We start from the raw sequence: 24,702 nt of genomic DNA, 5'->3' as shown, positions 1-24,702 counted from the left end.
ACGCACCGACACCTAAACGAGCCCCCCTCCCATATGTATTAGGGATCAGCGAGGCGCTGGCGCGGATCTTTCGCAATCGTGGCGTCCATGTAGCACATGTACCAACAAGCAAGATAAGGAATGAGCTTGAAAACGTGAAAGACCAGCTCCCTCGTGCCAAGTTTCCCAGCGTGGTTTACAAAATCGCCTGCGCCGACTGTTCATCAGTTAACATAGGCGAAACGAAAGATTTCACTAGACGCCTGAAAGAACATCATTACATCATTACGACGTACGAAAAAGAAAAGTGACAACGAACGCAATCGCGGAGCATGCGCAATAGATTGGCCATGAAATTAACTGGGATGAAGCAGATATAGTGACAACGGAAAGTATCAGCCCGCCGAAATCTCGAGTCACTAATCATTCAGACTACGCCTAACAAAATAAATTACAACGATGGCACATTGCGCCCTATCTACGTGAGATGTCTAAGAACGATACTAAAGCCTACAAAAAGCCCGGAACGTCCAGTCGGTTGCCCATTGTGAACAAGGGAACCGTAGCACTCCCGAAACATCATTTGTGTTTGACCATGGTCAGGGACCTATGAATCTGATCACCTACACATATACTATCTGCAAAGAATGAAATGCAAACAACAAGACTGAAATGGCAACAACAACAGCAACAAAAACACCAGCATATTACCTCTTGGAGTGGAAATACAAGTGTGTTTGAGTGGAGCCTTTGCGCGTTCGAAGTGCGAATAACCGTAGAGTGTACTGAACTTTCTCTTGCTAGAAGTTTCATATTTTGCTGTCCGTGGTTCAGTTGTGTTTTTCGCGTTTGATTCCTTGCAGATAGTACCATCCTACGGAAAGTTTATGGAGGGCGACTCAGTTCTTCCAAGTCGTACTGCTTGAAATTGTATTGGTGCACTGTGTAATCTGCCAATTTAAAATTGTACTCCATATATCTATCCCAGGACGGATGGAAAGACTGTGATGATCGGGGTCTGTTTTCGCTAATATATTGTCTACTATAAATGCGACACTCTGCGTTTGCAGCTGCGGCTCTGGGGCACGGCTCCTCCACCCTGGTCTCCGCATTATGCTGAATGCATGGCAGCTCGGGCAACCGAATTCGGAATGAAGGCCGTAGCACAAACGATGATGCACACTAGCCTTCATATCAGTCACGAATCCGCCCAATCATTCATAAGCTAACGAGTCTGCTTGAACATACTGACATAAATGGGCATGGGCAGGGCTTGTAATGCGAAGGCAAGGTAACCGATGGTCGTCAAGGGTTACGGACAGGATTGCAAAAGAAGGCAAGCGTAGCAGGGGACGGCAGAAAGTTCGATGGACAGATGAGGTGAGGTAAGGTGGTTACAGCTGAAAAACAACACGGTCAACGGGAGAGATCTTTGAGAGGCATTTGTGCTGCTCTGGGCATAGTTGCGCCGGTGCTACTGCTGATGATGATGACGATGCGGCTGTTTGGTATTTTGTCGCCGGCAGTTCGGTGTCAGCAGCAGTCCTGTAGCACTGCCTTCATCATTTGGTGAGGCAACGAGCGCCGATCACTCGTCGTATACTCTTAGGCTAAGCGGCCGTAGTTTTCATTTAATCCCGATAACCGTGTCTAGATAAAGTACTGCGTAGTGCAAGCGTGCGCCGCATCTTCCAAGGGAAACCAGCACATCAACAATGACTATATTGCCTAAGTAAATACCGGCTTCTAAAACACATGGGCTTTTTCCGTTTGTGCTATCGAGCCGTTCTCACTATAGGACAAAATCTAAGGTGAGGCTAGTTAATAGAACGCAGCCTTTTCCTGCACCAGTGCTGCATCGCAAGCTCAAAAAGGCAATCATAATCTGAAATATTGAGACCATAGTTAAAAATAAGTTCCCCTGCCCCCCCCCCTCCCCCCCTAAAAAAAGAACATTCGTTTGATGTGACCATGAATCTTACGCGTCCGTAGTTCTGTCGCGTAGCATCTTGTGGGTGACAAGATAGCGAGAAGATTTATTGGGGCGAGTTCCAGACTGAACGGGAAAGCCAGAAGGCCGGGGCGACGGCCACAACTGATATTAGACTGAAGAAACTAGACAATGAGATAAGCAATGTCCTAATAAGGGATGCACGTAAAAGACCGCTCGGCATTCTAATCAGCGCGTCAACAGCAACGCTACTGAAGCTGGGAGTTCAGATCACGCTGAATGAAATCACTGAAGCCCACCTAACATCGAAAAAATGCCGCCTAGCTAACAGTAGGACAGGCAGATAAGTGTTGGACAGACTCGAGCTGCCACACATAAGCACAACGCAAGACCAACATGAATCTTCCAAACAGATGGACAACATTATACAAGTAAAGCCCATACCAAGTGTTGAGGTAGGAGCCTACGGCGCCAGTTGCTCCCTTCCCCCTCTTGCCGGTAACTGCCGTGTCCGTCGAAAGTCTCGAGGGGTTAGGAATGGTGACAGCGCATCGCACGCTTCGGACGCTGTCCAAAGCCGCGGGAAACGGGGAGCAAGACCGCGAACAACCTTGTCAGGGTCGCAAGGGGCCGGCGACCTTTTCCCATTGAAAAGAGATTAGCTCTCAAGTGTGTGGGGGTCAGTAAGGTCGGCGACTTCTGAAACCCCCGACTATTTAGCTAAGCGGTGGACTTTACTGGCGCCACGATGCATGTTCCAGGAAAAGTGCGCGGCCCGCTCAGTCGGGCTCTGGCGAGCGCTGGGCTCCGCCCACTTGTATGTACAGATAGTAGATGAGTCCTTTAGAGAGGCTCCACATAAGTACTCCCCGCTCCCCGCTCCACATAAGTACTCCCCCCACATAAGGCTCCACGCTCCACATAAATACTCCCCCCACATAAGGCTCCCTGCTCCACATAAGTACTCCTCCCACATAAGGCTCCCTGCTCCACATAAGTACTCCTCCCACATAAGGCTCCCCGCTCCACATAAATACTCCCCCCACATAAGGCTCCCCGCTCCACATAAGTACTCCTCCCACATAAGGCTCCCTGCTCCACATAAGTACTCCTCCCACATAAGGCTCCCCGCTCCACATAAGTACTCCCCCCACATAAGGCTCCCCGCTCCACATAAGTACTCCTCCCACATAAGGCTCCCCGCTCCACATAAATACTCCCCCCACATAAGGCTCCCCGCTCCACATAAGTACTCCTCCCACATAAGGCTCCCTGCTCCACATAAGTACTCCTCCCACATAAGGCTCCCCGCTCCACATAAATACTCCCCCCACATAAGGCTCCCCGCTCCACATAAGTACTCCTCCCACATAAGGCTCCCTGCTCCACATAAGTACTCCTCCCACATAAGGCTCCCCGCTCCACATAAGTACTCCCCCCACATAAGGCTCCCCGCTCCACATAAGTACTCCTCCCACATAAGGCTCCCCGCTCCACATAAATACTCCCCCCACATAAGGCTCCCCGCTCCACATAAGTACTCCTCCCACATAAGGCTCCCTGCTCCACATAAGTACTCCTCCCACATAAGGCTCCCCGCTCCACATAAGTACTCCCCCCACATAAGGCTCCCCGCTCCACATAAGTACTCCCCCCACATAAGGCTCCCCGCTCCACATAAGTACTCCCCCCACATAAGGCTCCCCGCTCCACATAAGTACTCCTCCCACATAAGGCTCCCGGCTCCACATAAGTACTCTCCCCACATAAGGCTCTCCGCTCCACATAAGTACCGCGGGTAGACAGATATTAGTTTGGGCTTAAAAAAGAAATAACAAAAAAGTGCCCTGCCCAACCGCGGGTAGACAGTGCGATAGACAGATATTAGTTTGGGCTTAAAAAAAAAGGAATAAGAAAAAAGTGCCCTGCCCGCACCGTCATACGACACAACGGGCTAGTGCGATAGACAAGTTTTAGTGTGGGCAATTAAAAGAAATAAAAATAATAGTGCCCTGCCCGCACCGCTTACAGCACAACGGGCTAGTGCGATAGACAGATATTAGTGTGGGCTTTAAAAAAATAAATAAGAAAAAAGTGCCCTGCCCGCACCGTTAGACAGAAAGTAGATTGAGGTTAAAAGTAACCTCGCCCGCTCCACTAAAGTACCGTGGGTAAAACAGTGCGATCGCAGCAGTATTGGTTGAAATTGGGCGAGAGCAGATTTAATAAAGCTCCACCCAATTATCGAAGGGATTAAAAGCCCGCTGCAAACAAAGAGCAACAGGAGCGCGCCGAGTCCCAGTCTCGGCCGCTTTTAGACAGCCTTTCTTTTAACCGCCTTTTTCTGCTGTTGCCTTTATTTTTGGTCTCGTCTTCAATAAATAAGTTTTTTTCTGTCAAGAAGTTTGGAGTGGCTGCCCCAACCGGCAACGTGTCGTCGGACGAGTGGACGAAGACGTGAAATGCCCAGCATTCGATCAGACCAACCGTCCATTCCGACGACGATCCGGAGAAACTTAACTCCAAGGATCATGTACCATGTACACCACGGAGGAAGATGGCAGGTCGCAGGAAGAAGAGAAGACAGAGCTCAAGCCACAGAAAAGCAATCGATGAACGACAGAAACATATTATACACAGACGCTTCAGGCCAGTTGGCGGCATCATGACGAACGTCGTCACCCACTCGGATGGCAACCTCAGCACTAGCGCATCAATCAGGTGCTGAGACCCAGCCCGGACGGAGGAGGCAACCATTGCGCTCGCAGTAACCACACAGAAAAAAACTAATATAATCAGGTATTCGCAAGAAACGTGTAGGAACTACATCAGGGAAAGAATAGGGCAGGCAGCCATTATAATCATAAAGGACATGGGGAGGCTGGAAAGCTAAAAAAGCTACCAGCGCATCAGTCCGTAGTGGCGAATGAAGGCATACACACGGCAGCCCATCACTACCACCCCGGGCACCCCAACACACGGACGATCACAACTACCCAGACATGCTGACCACATACTCAGAAATCCTAACAGTGCAGTAAGCTATGCAGAATAGAATACGCTCCACTGAATGAAGAACTACAAAAGGAAAGGGAATAACACTGAGAATTATACGAACGAACAGACTCGAGCCCCAAAAGATTACCTAGAAAACTAAGAGCCACAGTAGAGCACACTGTGACGTAGAGGCGGACCTATACCCCATTATACGGGCCTACCGAAGAAATACAATGAATAAAAGAACTGACGACTGAGCGGCGGGAGGAAATGCCGTCCAGTTCAGACTCGAAAGTTCAGCAGGATCCGACCGAAATGGCTAGAGCGGCTGCAAGATTTAGAGGACTCCCGGAAGGGGGGTGCCGAACATCAGTTTTATCTCAATAAACTGTTTTAATAATCATCGCCGAGATTGCTCACGCCGCAATAGCTGGCGTCATGTCTTCCACAATACGGAGTGTGACAGAGTTTTGGATGGTCTCAGACTTCCTGTTTGCCGCCGTGTTTAGCTCTAATATTACAATCAATTTGCTTTCTGTTTGCATGTTACTGCACATTTCCTTAAATGCTGGTCAAAATACAAGTCTGCTGTCTGCTCTTAAGGTACATGTTCTATAGCAAACTGGAAAGCTGCATGCCATGACCTGCAGGTGTTGGTGAAGAGCTCAGAGGGTCTGTTTTTAAAGAGGTTTGCAATCGTTTTGTAACATTTTGCTCTACTTCTCTTTTGGTGTATTTTAGATGTTTTTTTTCCCATATACTGCTCCATGAAAAGTGTATATCAAGAGTATATAGCCTCCGCATTGCATTACCATTCTTTTTTGATAACGAATCGTTTTGCTCAACTGATTCTTTTATAGCAATGCGTGGCTCCTGCTGCTTATCTTATAATTCCGGTTTTTCCCTCTGACTTGCTTGTTTATGTCCAAATGATGGTTCACAGTTGTAAGTTCAGCGTTTGTGTGTGTGTCTTGTCTCCTTCTTGGTCCCTGTGTGTTTGCGCTGTTGAACCATCGTTATGAATCTACACCAACTAGCCCAATCTGCAGTTCTTCTACATGTTTTATGTGTTTTCCAAGTGACGTGTATAAATTGCGTGTTTCAGCAATAAAACCCCAGTTGCGAGTTAGCGATTGTCTGCGTCGTTTCCTTTCCGACCCTCGTGTTCCTTTTGCGCTTTTGTTGCATCATGTATATAGACCATTTTTATAAGGGCTAAGCTGTGCTCTGGGTGTCACAGGGTCTTGTTACATCATGTATACAGACCATATTGTAACGTGGCGGCCTTCCGAAGAATGAGGCGTGGTGAACCATGAACGAGAGATGATTTAATGGCCGCTGGCCTAGCGCGAGCGCTCCGTCCCGCGCCACTGCCAGCTTCGTCTTCGTCACACTACCCGGGGCCTCCGAGCGATCGTCCGAATCGGTGACGAACAGACGGCGAAATGGCGATGGTCTCGAGTGTGGGGTTGAACAGTATGTAGAAGATGGTGCAGTGCTTGCCGCCACGATCGCCGCTACGATAAGAAAGATGAGAGAATGAGTCCCGGTCCACGAAGCATCCGGGCCGTAGGGTGCCAGGAGCTGACGGCCGAGGTCCTTGGACGCACCGAACGGCAAGGGCAGGGGGGCGGTGTCCTCAAGTGTGGTCAGGGTCTTGGGTCGTTCGGGTCTTTGGTCGGTTGGGTCTTGGGTCGTCGTGTCTTGTGGGCCGGGCGGGGGACAGGGCTGGGGTGAGCGGCGAGGTCGGTTCAGGTCGGTTCAGGTCGGGCGGGCTGGGGCACGGCCGCGTGGGGCGGACCAGGTACTCACGGCCGACGTCCCTGGCAGGCGCAGGACACCTATGCTCCGTGACGAGGATGGCGATGAACGGACCCCAGCACCTCACACCAAAGGTAACGTGGCGGCCAGCCGAAGAATGAGGCGTGGTGAACCATGAACGAGAGATGATTTAATGGCTGCTGGCCTAGCGCGAGCACTCCGTCCCGCGCCACTGCCAGCTTCGTCTTCGTCACAATATTGTCACGACCAGAGGAGCCGTGAAGGTAGACGTCGGGGAGAACCCAAGACCGGGAGCCTTCTTTTTAATTATCGAGCCAGCTTCCACGACACAGAACAGAACAGCGCGCCACGAGAGCCCACCACCGCTTCGTCGTCGTCTTCCACTCAGCACGGAGGCCGCGCGGCGCGTTAGGCGCGTGGCATTATTCCCCCCCGCGAAAGCAAACATCGTCTCGATGTGGAATGGGATATGTACAGTCAGGGGAGGACTGGGGGTGAGGTGAACTATACAGTGCGCGCTAGATGACATGCAGGGGAGTCAAGTTCACACGTGGGGTAAGGGGAAAAGGTACGAAACAGCGTGAACACAGCGCTCAGTCACGCGAAAAGTACGGCTTTAAGCGCACTACATGCACGATTTCAGGCCGTTGACGCTGAGGGCCGACGACCACAGTTCCATGGGGGACAACTTCGTAGTTGACGCTGTTCAGGCGGCGCAGGACTTTGTACGGGCCAAAATACCTGTTTAAAAGCTTTTCGCACAATCCCTTGCGGCGCACTGGTGTCCACACCCACACGTGGTCGCCCGGCTCGTAGTGCACGTCCCTGTGCCGAAGGTTATAGTGTCGGGCATCGGCGCATTGCTGGTCCTTGATGTGCAAGCGGGCCAGCTGACGGGCCTGCTCTGCTTGCTCCACGAAGTGGCCAGCTTCAGGGGGAAGCTCTGCGTCGCCGTACGGCAGCATGGCGTCTAGCATCATGCGGACCTCTCTGCCATACACGAGACGGAACGGGGTGAACTGGGTGGTTTCCTGCGTCGCGGTATTATATGCGAAGGTGACGTACGGCAAGACCTCATCCCAGGTTTTGTGTTCAACGTCGACGTACATCGAGATCATGTCCGCCAATGTTTTGTTGAGCCGTTCCGTTAGACCATTTGTTTGGGGATGATACGCTGTTGTTGGTCGATGAGCAGTATGGCTAAGCGCTAAGATGTCACGTAGGACTCGGGCTGTAAACGCCTTGCCTCGGTCAGTAATGATGGCCGATGGGGCGCCGTGTCTAAGCACAATGTCGTGCATAAAGAAGTGGGCAACTTCGGCGGCAGTACCTCGCGCAAGGGCCTTCGTTTCAGCGTAGCGGGTCAAGTAGTCTGTGGCGACTACGATCCACTTGTGGCCGGAAGACGAGAGAGGAAATGGCCCCAGAAGGTCCATGCCGACTTTGTCGAATGGTATTTGTGGCGGCTCGATGCACTGAAGCAGCCCAGGAGGCTTGAGCGCGGGTTTTTTTCGCCGCTGGCATTGCCGGCATGTCCGGACATAATGCTTGACACTTGAAGTTAGGTTGGGCCAGTAATAGTTCTGCCGGATTCGGGATAAGGTGCGGGTAACTCCAAGGTGGCCGGAAGTCGGTTCATCATGGCAGGCAAGGAGGACTTCATCCCGCAGATCAGACGGTATGACGAGCAGGTAAGTTGTCGGACTTGAAGTAGAGTTCTTTTTATAAAGCACCCCTCTCCGCAGGCAGAACGACGATAGTCCACGAGCTAGGTTTCGTGGTATTTCAGGGCACCCACCTTCGAGATGTTCGATGAGCAGACGGAGCTCGGCGTCGGCACGCTGTCTGGAAACGAGCTCAGATGTGCTGACCGCTCCAAGGAAGCTATCATCGTCGGTGGTGTCTTGCGGAGGAGGTTCGACGGGAGCACGTGACAAGGTATCAGCGTCGGTGTGTTTCCGGCCTGACTTGTAGGTGACGGTGAAATCGAATTCCTGCAGGCGTAATGCCCAACGTGCTAGGCGGCCGCAAGGGTCCTTTAAATTTTTCAGCCAGCACAGCGAGTGGTGGTCGGTGACGATACGAAACGGTCTGCCATAGAGGTATGGGCGGAACTTGGCGGCGGCCCAGACTAGCGCTAAACATTCTTTTTCCGTGGTAGAGTAGTTCAACTCAGCACGCGACAGTGCGCGGCTGGCGTAGGCAATTACTTTGTCGACACCGTTTTGCCGCTGAACTAGAACGGCGCCAAGACCGACGTTGCTCGCATCCGTGTGCACCTCCGTGTCGGCATCTTCGTCGAAATGTGCCAGGATGGGCGGTGATTGGAGTAGGCGTCGTAACTCGTCGGAGGCAGTCTGTTGTTCGTTGCCCCAGGAAAATGACGTGTCATCACGGGTTAGGAGCGTCAGAGGGCTGGCGAGCTGGGCGAAGTTTCTAATGAAGCGGCGATAATAGGAGCACAGGCCCAGAAAACGTCGGAAAGCTTTTTTGTGGGAGGGGACCGGAAAGGCAGCAACGGCAGCAAGCTTCTCTGGGTCAGCGCGGATTCCGTCAGCACTAATGACGTGCCCGAGGAACTTCAATTCGGTGAACCCAAAGTGGCATTTTTCTGATTTGAGGGAGAGGTTGGCGGATCGAACGGCTTTGAGGACAGTCCTGAGGCGGTGCAGATGTTCCGTGAACGTTGCGGAAAAAATGATGACATCGTCAAGATAAACAAAACAGGTCTGCCACTTCAAACCGGTGAGAACGGTGTCCATCATTCTTTGGAACGTGGCAGGAGCACAGCAGAGCCCGAATGGGAGGACGCGAAATTCATACAGCCCGTCCGGTGTAATGAAGGCGGTTTTCTCACGGTCCCTCTCATCAACTTCTATCTGCCAATAACCACTTCTGAGGTCGACCGAAGAGAAGTACTTGGCTTGACGAAGTCGGTCGAGGGAGTCGTCGATACGCGGGAGCGGGTACACGTCTTTCTTGGTCACACTGTTCAGCTTCCTGTAGTCGACGCAGAACCGTAGTGTCCCGTCTTTCTTTTTCACGAGGACGACAGGAGACGACCACGGACTGCTTGACGGTTGGATGACGCCGTCTGTGAGCATCTCTTCGACCTGTGTTTGAATAGCATCTCGCTCACGAGGGGACACACGATAGGGCTGCTGATGGATGGGTCGGGCTCCTTCATGCGTGATAATGCGGTGTTTAACTATCGACGTTTGGCGCACTTTGGACGACGACGTGAAACACGCACCAAACTCCCGCAAGAGGTCCTGGAGTTGCCTCTTTTCAGTGGGTGGAAGGCCAGGATTTATGTCTACGCTGGTGACCGCTTCGGCGTCAGCTCCAGGTGTGTCCTCCGCACAAGCAAAGCATTCGGCCACTTCCTGAACATGGTCGACGTAAGCGATGGCTGTGCCACGGAACAGATGTCGATGTTCATTGCAGAAGTTGGTGACAAGGACCTCTGTACAACCGTCATGAAAGGATCCAAGGCCCCGTGCCACCGCAACCCCCTTAGTGAGTACGAGGGAGACATTAGGCTCGACAACCCGGAGTCCCCTATGTGGCTCGTCGCACGTAACTCTCGCGAGAATGCTGGCACGTGGTGGCACCGTAACGTTATCGTCAGCGACTCGCAGGGCGGACCGAGAACCCTGGTGCGCAGGTTCTTCTGTGGCCATTGCGGTAGAAAACGTCACCAAGCGGTTCGGGAGGTCTATGATCGCACCGTGCTCGCGAAGAAAGTCGATGCCAAGGATGACATCGCGAGAACATTCGCGGAGAACGAGAAAAGTGGCAACGAATGTGCAGCCTCGAACCGTAACCCGGGCCGCACACATGCCGAGTGGTGCGACAAGATGTCCGCCTGCCGTGCGTATGTCGGGACCGTCCCAGAGTGTCGTCACTTTTTACAGGGCCGTCGCAAGCCGTCCGCTAAGGATAGAGTAATCTGCGCCCGTATCAACCAACGCGCTGACCTCCTTTGCGTCGACGAGAACAGGGATATCCAAGGAGACCCTGCCTTCAGTACGGCCCGTCGATGGCTGTTGTGGAGGATTCAGTCGGTGCGGCGGCGGAACCTGGTCGGCGACTGGGGTTGCGCTGTCGGAGCGATTCAAGCGGCGCGTTGGGGGAAACTCTTCGGTGATGCGGCGTTCGGCGTCGGGGCGATTGGGTCGGTGCGGCGGCGGAAGCGGGTCGGCGACTGGGGTTGCGGCATCGCGGCGATACGAAAGGCGCGTCGGGGAAAACTGTGCAGCGATGCGGCGTGCGACGTCGGGGCGATTCAGTTGCTGCGGCGGTGGAAGCTTTGCGTCGGAACGGCGTTCGGCGGCCTCGCCTCCAAAGGCCGCCGGAGCTAGTTTTCCCGACGAGGGCTCGAGGAACCACGTTGTCCTGAGGCGAAACGGGACCCAGAGGGCGAAGACCGGCGTGGAGAGGGCGATCGCGACTCGCGGCGCGGAGGAGATGGTGAACTACGCTGGCGGGTGACATACTCGGCGATGTCTTCAGGGCGCTCTCCAGGGCGTGGACGGGGGCTGTCGACAGAAAAACCGCGTAGTCCCATTTCGCGATAGGGGCACCGCCGGTAGAGATGGCCGGCCTCACCACAGTGGTAGCAGAGCGGGCGTTGATCCGGAGTGCGCCAGAGGTCAGTCTTCCGCGGTGCCTGGCGCCGATCCGCCCAGTAAGGAGTCGGCTGGGCAGAGTGCACCGCGACCAATGGTGCGGTGTAAGGCGAAGGCCCAGGAGATGGGGCCGCGCGGCGCACGACGTCCGCGTACGTGACTGGCTGGACAGGAGTCGGGTACGACGCGGGATCGTATGGGGTCGGTTGCGGCGCCGGCACAGCTGCAGCGTCTTGTGCCCTGAGTGCCTGTCGGACTTCCTCGCGGATGACGCTGGTGACGGAATCGAGGCGAGGGGCAAAGGTGGCTTGAAGGTGCTGCAGCTCCTCGCGGACCACGGAACGGATGAGTTCGCGAAGAGAGTCCAGATTCGTCCTGGGATCATGGTCCAACCGGTCCAACGTTGATAGAGTCGACGTCTTGCGCAGTTGCCGGTCGTATTGATGGGATCTTTGCTGCAGCAATTTCTCCATGTGCACGGCGTCGGCCAGGAACTCCGCGACGGTGTTGGGCGGGTTCCGCACGAGGCCGGAAAAGAGCTGGTCTTTTACGCCGCGCATCAGGTGCCGCAGCTTTTTTTCTTCAGGCATGGCCGGATCGGCGCGATGGCAAAGACGCTTCACATCCTCGACGTACATGGCAACACCCTCATTGGGGAGCTGAATTCGGGAGGACAGTGCACGCTCTGCGCTCTCCCGGCGGTCGCTGTTGGCGTACGTACTCAGGAGCTGACGTCGAAAGTCCGGCCACGTAGAGAAAGTAGTCTCAAGGTTTTCGAACCACGTTCGTGCAGAGTCTTCAAGGCTGAAGTAAACGTTACGCAGCTTTGTAGCGTCGTCCCAGCAGTTAAAGGTCGCGACCCGTTCGTAGTGAGCCAACCAGTCTTCGGCATCTTCAAACAGGTCGCCGTGAAAGGGCTTAGGCGTGCGTGGAGTCTGAAGGGTGAGATAGGTGGGGCTGGCTGCAGGGACAGTCGTAGGCAGGGCGGGCAGTGGCGTCGCCATGAGTGGAGTGGTAGTTGAAGGCGCGCTGACAATAGGAAGGGCCTCGGGGGACAGGCCGCTGATCCTCCGGCTGGCACGATGGACAGGGGTGGTCACAAGAGGCGGACGCGTCGAGTCGTCCTCAGGAGTAGGGAGCATCGGCCGCACCTCCACCAGTGTCACGACCAGAGCAGCCGTGAAGGTAGACGTCGGGGAGAACCCAAGACCGGGAGCCTTCTTTTTAATTATCGAGCCAGCTTCCACGACACAGAACAGAACAGCGCGCCACGAGAGCCCACCGCCGCTTCGTCGTCGTCTTCCACTCAGCGCGGAGGCCGCGCGGCGCGTTAGGCGCGTGGCAATATTTATAGACAAGCGTCAGGCCGTGACGTCACGGAGATGCGGCGGCGCTGGAGTCAGCAGTGACTTTCGCTGTGTAGGCAAAAGCCGGTACCGTGTGCCTTGGGTATGCCATGCTTGAGCGTTTCTGAACGCATTTTGCAGTATTCCGGCGAGCTGTGGTGCGGGTGGTTGAACCGCAATGTTCAAGAAAGGCAGCGGCACAAGTTTTCACAAGTTTATCGCATTTAGATATGGGCCAAAGCGTTGCGCAGCGGCCGTGGAACGGGAAAAGTTCGGCGACGGATCGGCTGCGCGGCTAGTATTGCATTTCTGCATCGAAATATGATAGTTTGCGTCTCTTAATCCGCATGTTTGCTCTTCAGCCGCGCGGCGAACAGTGCAATAACCAACCTCTGCAGCTTGTTCGCGTTCTGTCGGGCTCTCATTTTGAGAAGTCTGGACCCGGCAGTGTGACCGCAAATTGAACGCGGGGGACCGTTTTCAGGTGACAATCACCCGGACTACGTCCCGGGCATCTCTTCGCGCTAAAAAAAAACAGCTGCTGCCAGTCGCCTTAAGCATTCATCGGGCACTAAGCGCGACGTTTGAAGCACCACTGTAGTCCGGTAGTAATATACGACGCGTTTTTTTTTCTCTATTTTCGCTTCCACGAGCTTCAACTTGTACGTTTTTTCCCTCACCTATCCTAGAAAACGATTAAACGTCGCTAAGGTATCGGCAAAATCATACAATGTTATTACCCATTTTACCTGTGTTTTACAATTACTGGTCAATCAGAACCTGACGAAAACAGCAAATACCAGACCAAAAAACAGTTATCAAGCAGAATAAGGCCTGCAATCAGAATGACTTGAAATATTTAGCTCTGCAGAGCAAACATAACTTCGTTGTAGCTCGAGGTAAACTTCTATCCATTCGCCTGTGCACCTCTCTTAAAGCCAAGCGAATAAAAAAGCATTTTTTCAGACATTACCAGTGAAGATTGCATTTGCATGACTCATTCAAAGTAACTGCATGGCTTCAGTATCCAGTAGTGTTCGGCGTTCTCCGCACTGAAGTGGCTGGACGAGAGCAGGCACATCACAAAGGTTCGTCATGGGAAAGTTGCCTCCCGTCGTTCTTGCAATTAGCGATCGGGTATGCTGTATCGCCCTAAATGTTGAGACTGCAGACCTGTATACCTCGTGCTTTCTCGGTTTCATTTAATAAGTCAACCTAGTCAACCGCCGTAGCCGCACCGTTACTGCCAAACATAGGAGCGCAGAAGGAAGCCTATGCAGCGCTTCGCCAGATAATTCCGTCTGGCGAACAGGTTGAAAAAGTGCTGAACTGCTCTCCGGTCACCAACAGAAATGTTTCTAACCACAAGCGACGCGCACGCTTTGTAATATGCGCTCACGCGAGTTAGTTTCGAAGGCAGCATCGCTTGGCGCGGGGTATACATGCTACGTTTTTGCCTACACCCCGCGTCGCTGCCGACCGCAGCGCCACCTTTGTTTACAAACATGACGTTTGTCTATAAGGGCTAAGTTGGGCTCTGGGTGTCACAGGGTCTTGTTACATCATGTATACAGACCATTTTTATAAGGGCCGCCGCGGTGGCTCAGTGGTTATGGTGTTCGGCTGCTGACCCGACGGACGCGGGTGGGATCCCGGCCACGGCGGTTGAATTTCTTTGGAGGAGAAATTCTAGAGGCCCGTGTACTGTGCGATGTCAGTGCACGTTAAAGAACCCCAGGTGGTCAAAATTTCCGGAGCCCTTCACTACGGCGTCTCTCATTTTCTCATTTCCTGAGTCGCTTTGGGACGTTACACCCCACAAACCAAATCAAACCAAACCAAACATTTTTCTAAGGGCTATGCTGTGCTCTGGGTGTCACAGGGTCTTGTTACATCATGTATACAGACCACTTTCATAAAGGCTAAGCTGTGCTCTGGGTGTCACAGGGTCTTGTTACATCATGTATGCAGACCATTTTCATAAAGGCTAAGCTGTGCTCTGGGTGTCACAGGGTCGTGTTACATCATGCATACAGACCATATTTATAAGGGCTAAGCTGTGCTCTGGGTGTCACAGGTTCTTGTTACATCATGTATACAGACCATTTTTATAAGGGCTAAGCTGTGCTCTGGGTGTCACCGGGTCTTCTTACATCATGTATACAGACCATTTTCATAAGGGCTAAGCTGTGTTCTTGGTGTCACAGGGTCTCCGACCGCACCTCTGAGCGCACCAGCGACAAGAGCAGTGACAAGAACGCGTCGCGCGCCTCGCCCATCTGGTCGGCGAGCACCTCCGGGCGCGAGTGGACCGGCAGTGGCGCCCCTGGCGGAGGCTTCGGCGGCGGACTCCGGCTGCTCCTGCTGGGTGACGAAGGAGACTCGTGGGCGTGCGTGTACGCCGTGCTGGCCTTCGTCACCCTCGCCAGCGTCGCCATGATCGTGGCGGCCGTCGTCTCCCCAGAGACGGTGCGCAAGATCTTCGCCTTCCTGCTCAACATGGACTCCGCCGTGGTCGTGGCCGCTGCCGCCAGTGCTGCCAACACCTCCAGCGGCGAACGCCGGCATGCGTGAACACTCTCCTATTCGCGATGCTTTTTGCAATTCATTATCCTCATCATAATTTATCTGCCTTTTCCCGCTGGAGCATTACGTAATAGGGAGGCAGAAAAATATTAATGTTCGAATATTAATAGCTGATGGACGTTCTGCGAACTTGTTTGAATAAATAAGCAAATAAATAGAATAAGAGGGCATGCTTCAAGAACCGTTCACAAAGCCATATATGTTTGAATTTCGTGGAGTTGTGTGCTGTCATTCATTGGCGGAAACGTGGTAACTAACACTAAGAAATACAACGGACCACGAAAGGATACTGACAGGACGGAAAAGCATCACCAAGAGTCTTTGTTCTTTAATTTGCGCAGTGATGTTATGTTCACGAGAAGCGTTTCACTCCGTTTCACAGAATGTGGATCTCAATGTCTGAGCCGAGACCGCGCTTGTGACAGATCAAGAAACTGCGTTCTCATTGACATATGAGTGTCACTGCCTTTGCATTGGACAGTCCGGGATATTGTCATTTCTTTGTGATGTTGTCGCCTCTGCTGTTGGCTTATATTTGTGCTCTTTACAATAAATGCTTAGTTGAAAGTCCGCATCTCTTGCGTTTTTAGTACTGTTACGTTTCGCTTTCGTCGTGTGGAAGAAAACGGCATGGTTGCAGCGGAACGCCGACTAGCCCCGAAAGGCACGTTGGGTCAACGCCTTTATTACCCACAGGAAGCCGCGTCCGTCTGACAGGATGAAGTTTTGAGCGAGCGTCTCCCCTACACCGAGTGCGAACGCACGTTCGAACGCATGAAATGCGCCGGAATGCCGCTCGTGGCCATTCCAGCGTCTGCTCGACGTGGATGGCATCTTTCTCCCTCTCCCAACACGTGAGGGCGGCGTGATCCCTCAGGAGAGTGTGTGTGTGATTGGTGCCACAGGGAACTTCCTTCCTCGGCAGGCCCGGCCCCCTTCTAGGGAACCTAGGGAAAGGGAACACTTCAAAACCTCGGCAGCGAGTACGGCCGAGGGGTCTCATCTCCAGGACTCATCAGATGGTCTCAGCATGTGCTCTCCTCATGCAGCATTCCAGCATAGAGCGTCTCGTCACCGAGCTCCTTTGTAAGTAATGTAAATTTAATTGTAGAAAGTTTTCTCTCCTTGTTTTTCCCGCATGCTCGTCTCCGACCTCCCTCATTCTCTCTCCGGCGCGACCGTGCTATCTGATCTCTAACAGTACGCACTCGTCTGCTGTTTCAGCCATCTATAGAAGTTGGTTTCAGCTGCCCTATATTCCAACCAGACTGAACCATACCCAGCACCCCTCGATGTGATTTCTATTGGAGGGCATAGGCACTCCTGTAGTGAGAGCCCGGACCAGGAAACAAAAATTATGCTACATTGTTCATCTGCTGCAGCAAATCACAAAAAAATAAAACTCGGAGACATCTTGCCTAACGACATTGCAGCGAGCTATGGGAGAGAAAACGCATGTAACGCTGAGAGAGCGGCGGCAGCGTGGATTTGGGACGGACACGGGTAGTCTGAAGAACAGAGTAAAGCGAAGAAGTTCTTCACCACGCTTCTTCGAGGTACACGTGATTTGGCTGCGGACGCGTAGCAGGCAGCCGGACGATGGACGAACGAACGACAGACGGAAAACTAGAGAAACTAAACTTTATAATAACATTTCAGCAATAACACAGGAACACATATACACGACAGCTGCAGTAGCGTCACACTCTGCAGCCAGTGGTGCTGAGGTTAAGCGATGCGCCACTCCCCCGCGATGGTAGGTGCTGCCACAGAAGGGACTTGTGCGACCCAAGTTGCTCTTCCCGGGGAACCTCTCGCGGCCAGTCATTAATTTACCGTCCCCTGCCATGGTGGGCAGTTTGCTCACAATAAGGTGAGCAGGGCTTCAATCCTTGGGCTTCAATTTTCCCGCGACAAGTTTCCTCTAATGCTCACGCATAAGAAAAAGAAAAAAACAGTGCGCCAGAAGTGCGGCTAAACAAAACCAGTAATACATGGAAACTTTCCTGTGCAATCGATCAAAATTTTGGCATGGGCTAGTCGGTGGCTCATCTTAAGGAAAGTATATGCAGCGCAAAAAACAGCGACAGCAGAGAAGACACAAACAACAGGACTGGCGCTGTTGTTTCGGTCAGTCCTGTTGTTTGTGTCTGCTCTGCTGTCCCTGTCTTCTGCTGTCCCTGTCTTCCTTAAGACTTGCCTGTGCCTTGTTTGCAATTCGAATTCCCACCTTGTGATATAATGTTCACTCGGTGAATACATACGGCATCTCGGCTGGTTAAACTTATAAGTTAATATACGTCCTGTTCATCACTGGGTCCTCGCACATGTTCCTTCGCGATGCTTTGAGATGGCAAAGGTCGACATCAGTGTCGCGAACAATGTGTCCATAATATACAGCTAGCAAAACGAGCTAACATTCCCTCAGCCAAGGTAACTTCACTTTGATAAAATGTTTCCGCACCTCTTGTACCGCTTGATTTTGAATAAAGGCTAAGTCGTAAACCACAGTGCGTTTTTTTCGGACTGTCTGCAAACGGCACGCACACGGTCGCAGTTGCTCCTTCCGCGCTCCTCACGGGGACTAACTGCTGCTATTGCTCGCTCGGGACTTATTTTGTCTAAGAGTGTAGGTCAGAATGACTAGTAGTAGTTTCGTAATTTGGCGCGGCAACACTGATCGCCGGTTTCATCAGCCATTAACCTGGCAACGGATCCAATTGCTCTGACAGCCTCCACTTTCTCCCTTGCTTGATTAAGGGGGATAAGGGTCTTGAAAACTTAATTTTTATTTGTCGTCATAGCTAGTTGAAACTTGGCACGCAGGATGATAATAGAATTCTGAATTTAAATATGCATTTATATTTCAAATATCTCACCTCGAAGAAAATTAATCGCAAAATAACATCCCAATTAACCCATTTCTTACGGGCCTTTGTACTAACTTATCAGTTAAAAAAGCTTTTTTAAGAATATGCAGGTATTGCCTAAGGTCCACCGTACATCCTAAAGCCTTCTTTTTTCCTTTAAACATGACATATTAGCTATTAGGCCAAGTGTGTGCTAATTACTGCCACATCGTTTTTTCTTCCCAACTTTGTTATTTATTTATGATCAACAAAATGACTTTATAGACATTTTTTTAGCTTTAGGGTGTGCCCTGGGCCTTTGCAGATGTCTGCTTATTAGTAAAGATTCTTTCTTGACTGATAAATTACTAATAACAAGGCGCGTAAGAAATGATCTAATTGGGAAAATTCATTTTGGCATATATTTGTTTTCAGCCAAGAAATTTTAAATGTAAATGCATAGACGAAATCATCATTCAATATTATATGTAGGTGCTAAGTTTCAGAAAGATATGTTAACAAATAAAGAAACAGCTTTTAAGACCCTCATCCCCCCTTAAGCCTAATCAGGTAGCTTAACTTCCCTTCGCTAACAATGGTGGGTCGAGAAGCCTCTCTCTCGTCCCGATGAACCTCTCGCTCGACATAATAGACGATTACTGCTCTTCAAGAAGCCTCGGCAAGCAGGAAGAACAGCGCGAGCATAAGTTCGTCGCCGAATGCTACATTCAGCGCGCCTACATCGAAACGTCCTCATTCATTACGCGGTAAGCTACTGTAACGGACACGTGTCGTGTTTGTATCAGGGCCACACATAGTGCATGTATCGCGCAGATATGCATCAGTAATGCGCAGTAGGTACTGTGCTCTCGCTCGGGCCTATAAAAGCGGTGCCCTCAATAAATAACGCTTTATTCTTGCACTCGCCATGCTGCTTTAAGCGTCGTCCCTCCTGCAGGCTACATGGTGTAAGAAGTGGGATTCGAACCCACGCCCAAGGGTACTAACTCCTGCTATTGCTCGCACGGGACTAATTTTGGCTCTGAATGCAGGTGAGAATGACTAGTAGTAGTTTCCTAATTTGGCCCGGCAACACTGATCGCCTGCTCTGGCAGCCCCCGCTTTCTCCCTTGCTTGCCTAATCAGATAGCATAACTTCCCTTCGCTACCAATGGTGGTGGTCGAAAAGCCTCTCCCTCACCCCGAAAAGCCTAGCCGTCGACATAATAGAAGATTACAGCACTTCAAGAAGCCTCGGCAAGTAGAAAGAACAGCGCGACCACAAGTTTGTCGCCGAATGCTACATTCAGCTCGCCTACATCGAAACGTCATCATTCATCATACGGTAAGTTGCCACATTTTAGGACCAATTATAAACTCCAAACACTGCAACACAATCTTCCGCATGTACTCAACAAATATAAAGATACCATAAATTTGCGACGGTATTTTGTTGATATCTGATGTATTTTTTTTACATTCATTACTTTTGATTCTCTAGGTGCACTATGATCTACAGAGACAATTTTGTGCATTTCTCTAAAATTTTGGTTATTTTATAGAACTTGATGTGTATATTATGCTTTAATGTGTGCATATATGTCCAAATATCTATGAGTGAACACTGAGTAGATGTTTGTGATTCTATTACACGTTTATTTTTCTTGATTAGGTATCATTTTGCACTAGACGAGCCTAGAAGCTACAGTTTTAACCACACAATTGTATTTATTAAGTGTATTTCCTTGTTCGTATTCTATAGTGTGTACTTTTGTTCTCCTTTTGTTGTATCTTTCTTAAGTTTATTTCCATCACCTTATAAGTCGAAGCCACTGCTATCTGACGGTTTACCGGGCCCAGTCAAGCTGCGAAAGCTCCTTTCTGCCTAGAAATCCTTGCAGTCGTTCTGGAGAAATAAATTCAATTCAATTCAATTTAATAGTGCGACTTTAGCTCATGTCGCAGAAAATCCGGCGTCGTCTTTGGCGTCGTTGACCGCAGGCACAAAATCCATGAAAAATCCGCCGAGAAGCAACCTAGGAGGCAGATGGGCCACCTAGGTCACGTGACCCTGCGGCGTCATCGCAACCTACCCAACGGGTTGTGAGCAAACTGACCACCGTGGCAGGTGGCACTCAAATTAATAATTGGCCGCTCAGGAAAAGCAACCTGGGTCGCACATGCCTGACGTTGGCGCCACTTGGCATTTTCACAGCAGTGCCGCATCGCTTCTGCACCATTGCGCCCGGAGTGGTACGAAGACTTCCAAGCATCTACGAATGTAAGGTAGACAATAGCCAATTAAGTATATATGGGCATTAACCCATTAAGCTATCGTGTTACACCCTTCAGACGGAGTCTAATTGTTCCCTTCATTTTTTGTTGTTTTCTAGTACTTTTGATAGCGCGTCCGTCATAGCCTGAGTCGTTTTGGGACGTTAAACCCCCATAAAACCAAAACTTTTTATAGCATACAGGCACAGTCTTTGTCAAAAGTAACCAGGCTGCATGGTTTGCTTCTAGCTCATACAGTGGAGCCCTTGCAGCTTCCTAGAAGCTGAAATGGTCGTTAAAGGTAAGGACTGGTGGTCTTCTTACCTTCCAACACGTCTTGATCTTTAGGAAAGCAACAAGGGCTCTAGTATACAAGCTGGGCTCTAGTATACAAACCATGCAGCCTGGTTACTTTTGACAAAGACTGTACATGACGAATTATGTTAGTAAACCGTCAACACACAACCTCATTCGAGATTTTAAGGTTCAATGCATTAGCTTTATAGGGCTGCACTCGGGGGCAGCCATAGCCAGCTAGACCGCGTTCCTGTTATTTCTTCACTCCGATTGCCCAGTGCGCAACAGTAATTAAAATGTCATGGCTTTATTTTTTTCTGCGTAGCGACTCCACGTTCGTGTATGTGTGTGCGCGTGCGTGGTGCTTTAGGATCCAGAAGACTGCGTAGCCGTATGAAGGCAGTGCTGCGATAACGGAAGGTTACTTCACCGACGGCTCGACATGCAGGTGCGCTGCGGGAGAGATAGGTGCGTGCTATCAGGCTCTGGCACTGCTGAAGATGCTGCTGTTGCTGAAGGAGCAAATATGTCAAGAATCACCACCCCAGCTGTCCTGGACAGAGCTGCTGCAGAAGTGTATAGACGATTGCATGAGGACAAAATATCGCCGAACGCGTTAGGTGAAGCAGACTTCAGGCCCGCATGGACTGGTGGTCTGGAGTACGCCACTCCTGCTCGACTTTACGAAGCTCGCAAAAAGCAAAGGTTTGCAGAGGGTGTCAAACAATCCACTGTATAATTGAGACAATACCTTGCAGCAATCGTGTCAAGCCCTTTTTCAATGCATTTACAGGGAATGACAGTGAAACCAGCTAGTTCTGCCTATGGAAAAGCATGGTATGGCAGCATGTCATGGTTACAGATGCCGTTAGTCTCTCATCATTTCTCCTGTCATCTTAGTCCAAACATCAAGTCGGGTTCCACACCGAGAGGTCCCGACTCGGTGCTACCAGAACCGACCATCATATCTTCAACATCAGTGTATATGGCTTCATCTCTGCACCTCCCAGCACCTCAGAAGGACATAATTGAGGTAAATACATAGGTTGTAGACTTTGGACAATCTGCGCGAATGAGAATGTGGGTAGGAAGCCAGAAAAACAATATCTGCAGCTGGAGCTTTGAGTGTTGTACTTTTTTAAGTGCATATAACATACACTGTGCAAACACACGGCAAATTCTACTAAAATTAATTCTGCTCTTAAAGGGACTATGCAATAAATTAATTGAGATTACGTAAAGCAGGCGAGAGATAGGCCTTCCACCACTCGTCACCCCAGCGCAAGAATGTTTGAGCTAGGATCAATTAACAACGAAGTTAGAGACGATTAAAAAATACGCTCCTCCTCTCCCCCTGAACTCGTACATGCGGGGAACCATAAAAAAATAAAGAAAAAGTTCTGGAACTTGGCCCCGCCCATGAATCCGTCGTTCGCTGACGTTGGGTTTGCGACTTCCGGTTGTCGCACCCAGCACCGCATCAGTAGCGTCGGCAGCGTCTCTCCGGTCTCTTTGCCTCCCTGGATTATCGCGATTGGCTCCCAAGCCCCCGACAGAAAGAGGCGGCAGAGGCAAACTGAAACCGTATGCGCAAAATCAGTGCCTAGCTGGCTCGCGCTTGCCCGAGGGGGTTTCCTTTTGATCAGCTGACCGGAACGACTCGTAAGTTTTGTGAATCTCATCTCATAACCACATCTATCCCTCCTCGCTCTTCAGCCTGGTTGTCATGACAAGTGTTTTGCCCTGTAAGTTATCACGTGGTTCGAGCGTTATCTTCTGCTCCACCAGTAACAATAAACTTCAACCGGTCTTAATTGGCCATTGATCGTTCGTCATCCCAAAACATACCTATACACTATTCAAATGCATCCGGGAAGAACATATTAGTTTAGGACGCTTATAGTCTTCAAAACACACACCGTGAAATATTCAAGCCTTTTAGCTTTTCGTTTCTGCTGAAAGCCGACCAGTTCGGCTATGAGTTCAACCTGTGAGATCGCGTTCATTAAAAAAATGTCATCTCACTGCTTACTAGGCAGCTTTAATGTTCATACTTCGCGGGCGGCAAAATATAACTGATTAAAATCATGGGGAATTGCAAAGTAGTCTATTACGTGCGTATGCAGCCCTTTTATTTGGCTCTCGGAACTTCCGAGTTTATCTTTGCGTACGTACACGAGATCACTGTCCAAAAGACGGGCCTGGCGAGCACTACTCTTATCACTTCCTTCTGGGTTAAAAAGAACCAACATTCTGCAAGCCAAACTGTGGTTTCATAACCGTTGTCGGCCAGTTTCTTATCGGTCTAGTAGCAGTATACTTGCTCAGATTGAGCAGTATATCTCAAGCGTTACTGTGAAACGGGCCGGGCCGGGCCCGGGTTGGGCTTCACTCCGGGATTCCCGGGCCGGGCCGGGCTCGCTAGAGCGAAAATTAAGCGGACCCGGGCCGGGCCCGGGCTTGAAGCCGCGGGCCTGGGCCGGGCTCGGCTTTCAGGTCTCGGGCCCGGGCCGGGCTTGGGCCTCAGAAAGAGGCCCGTGCAGTGCTCTAATCGGTAGTCACAACAGTGGGCAAATAGGGATCAAACATCAGTGCATGGAGAAATTCCTCTGTATGTGGCAGTGGGAACACATCAGGTACCACGGCCTTATTGACTTCACGCAAGTCAATACATAAGCGAATTTTTCCATTGGGTTTCTGGATAACCACGATTGGTGAAATCCATTCTGAAGCATTTACTATTTCAATAATATCTTGCTTCTCTAACCGTTCGAGTTCTTCAGAGACTTTCGAACGGATAGCAAGTAGTAACCGTCGTAGTTTGGCAACTACAGGTTGCACATCCGGACGCACTTTCACTTCATGCTGGAACCCTTTAGCCAGTCCCACTTCGACTGAAAAGCCGCCGCGGTGGCTCAGTGGCTATGGTGCTCGGCTGCTGACCCAAAAGACGCGGGTTCGATCCCGGCCGCGGCGGCTAGAATTTCTTTGGAGGAGAAATTCTAGAGGCCCGTGTACTGTGCGATGTCAGTGCACGTTAAAGAACCCCAGGTGGTCGAAATTTCCGGAGCCCTTCACTACGGCGTCTCTCATAGCCTTAGTCGCTTTGGGACGTTAAACCCCACAAAACCAACCAAAACCAACCAAACTTCGACTGAAAAGAGTTTCGGAAACTCAGTCGTTAATGCGGAGGGAATTTTCTCAACAGGATTCACCACCGTCTGAAAACACTGCAAGGTTGCTCCTACAATAAATAAATTCAGAGCTCGAGTGGCATCCAAGCCGATAAGTTTAGTACCCTCAGAGACAACATAGAAAAGAACAGGAACAGTTCTGTCATGATACTTGACTCGTGCAGTGAAACATCCTAGCACATTAATAAAACGCTTGGAATAATTAAAAAGTGTTACACGAGGTGCTTCATGTAGTTGAGTGGTTGAAAAATACCTTGTAAAAGTACTGTTATCAATAGTGGAAACAGCAGACCCAGAATCAACTAGAAAACACAAAGTGACGTCTGCCACTTGCAACTGGATATGAATGCCAGACCTCTGATCCTTATCAATAACGTAAACATTCCTGGCCAAGGATTCTTCTGTATAGTGTTCACTCTGAGTTTCTGTGACTTCAAGTCCGCTAGACATGGACGCTGTTTTTTCAAGTTCCGAGACTTCACCATTGCTTGGTGATGATTGAACGCAAGAATGAGTAGGATTAAGTTGTGACCTTTGGTTGAGACTTGGTTTGTCCAGCGTCCGGCTGTGCGACTGCGGTATCAGCTGATCACGGAGCTGCGTTGCGGGAAAGCCTATCCTCGCTTGCTCTGTCACTTGGATCGTTTCTACAGGAAATTGTTCTTGTTGGCTTGTTTCTTCCTGTTCTTGCTGTATTTCCCGTACAGCTGAGCGCTGCCTACACATCGAAGCGAAGTGACCAATTTTTCCGCAGAAGCAGCATGTCTTGGCTTGAGCTGGGCAATTAGACGCTGCGGCACTGTGACGACTTGATCC

The 24,702-nt window shown here is 50.7% G+C and overlaps 1 protein-coding gene across 1 annotated transcript in view; it reads left to right on the top strand.

Annotated features, from left to right (window-relative positions):
- LOC149328244 (uncharacterized) overlaps positions 1-15,839 on the top strand; it is a 29,826-nt gene extending 13,987 nt beyond the window's left edge. Inside the window, exon 5 of the mRNA XM_089561278.1 lies at positions 14,894-15,839. Coding sequence (XP_089417404.1) covers positions 14,894-15,260 — 367 coding nt within the window. The 3' untranslated portion in view covers positions 15,261-15,839. The remainder of the gene's footprint in view (positions 1-14,893) is intronic.
- Positions 15,840-24,702: the final 8,863 nt, after the last annotated feature.

Source organism: Amblyomma mixtum, chromosome 9, assembly GCF_055824585.1.
Source record: "Amblyomma mixtum isolate Tamu chromosome 9, ASM5582458v1, whole genome shotgun sequence".
NCBI lineage: Eukaryota > Metazoa > Arthropoda > Arachnida > Ixodida > Ixodidae > Amblyomma > Amblyomma mixtum.
This window is presented reverse-complemented; position numbering and strand designations above follow the sequence as displayed.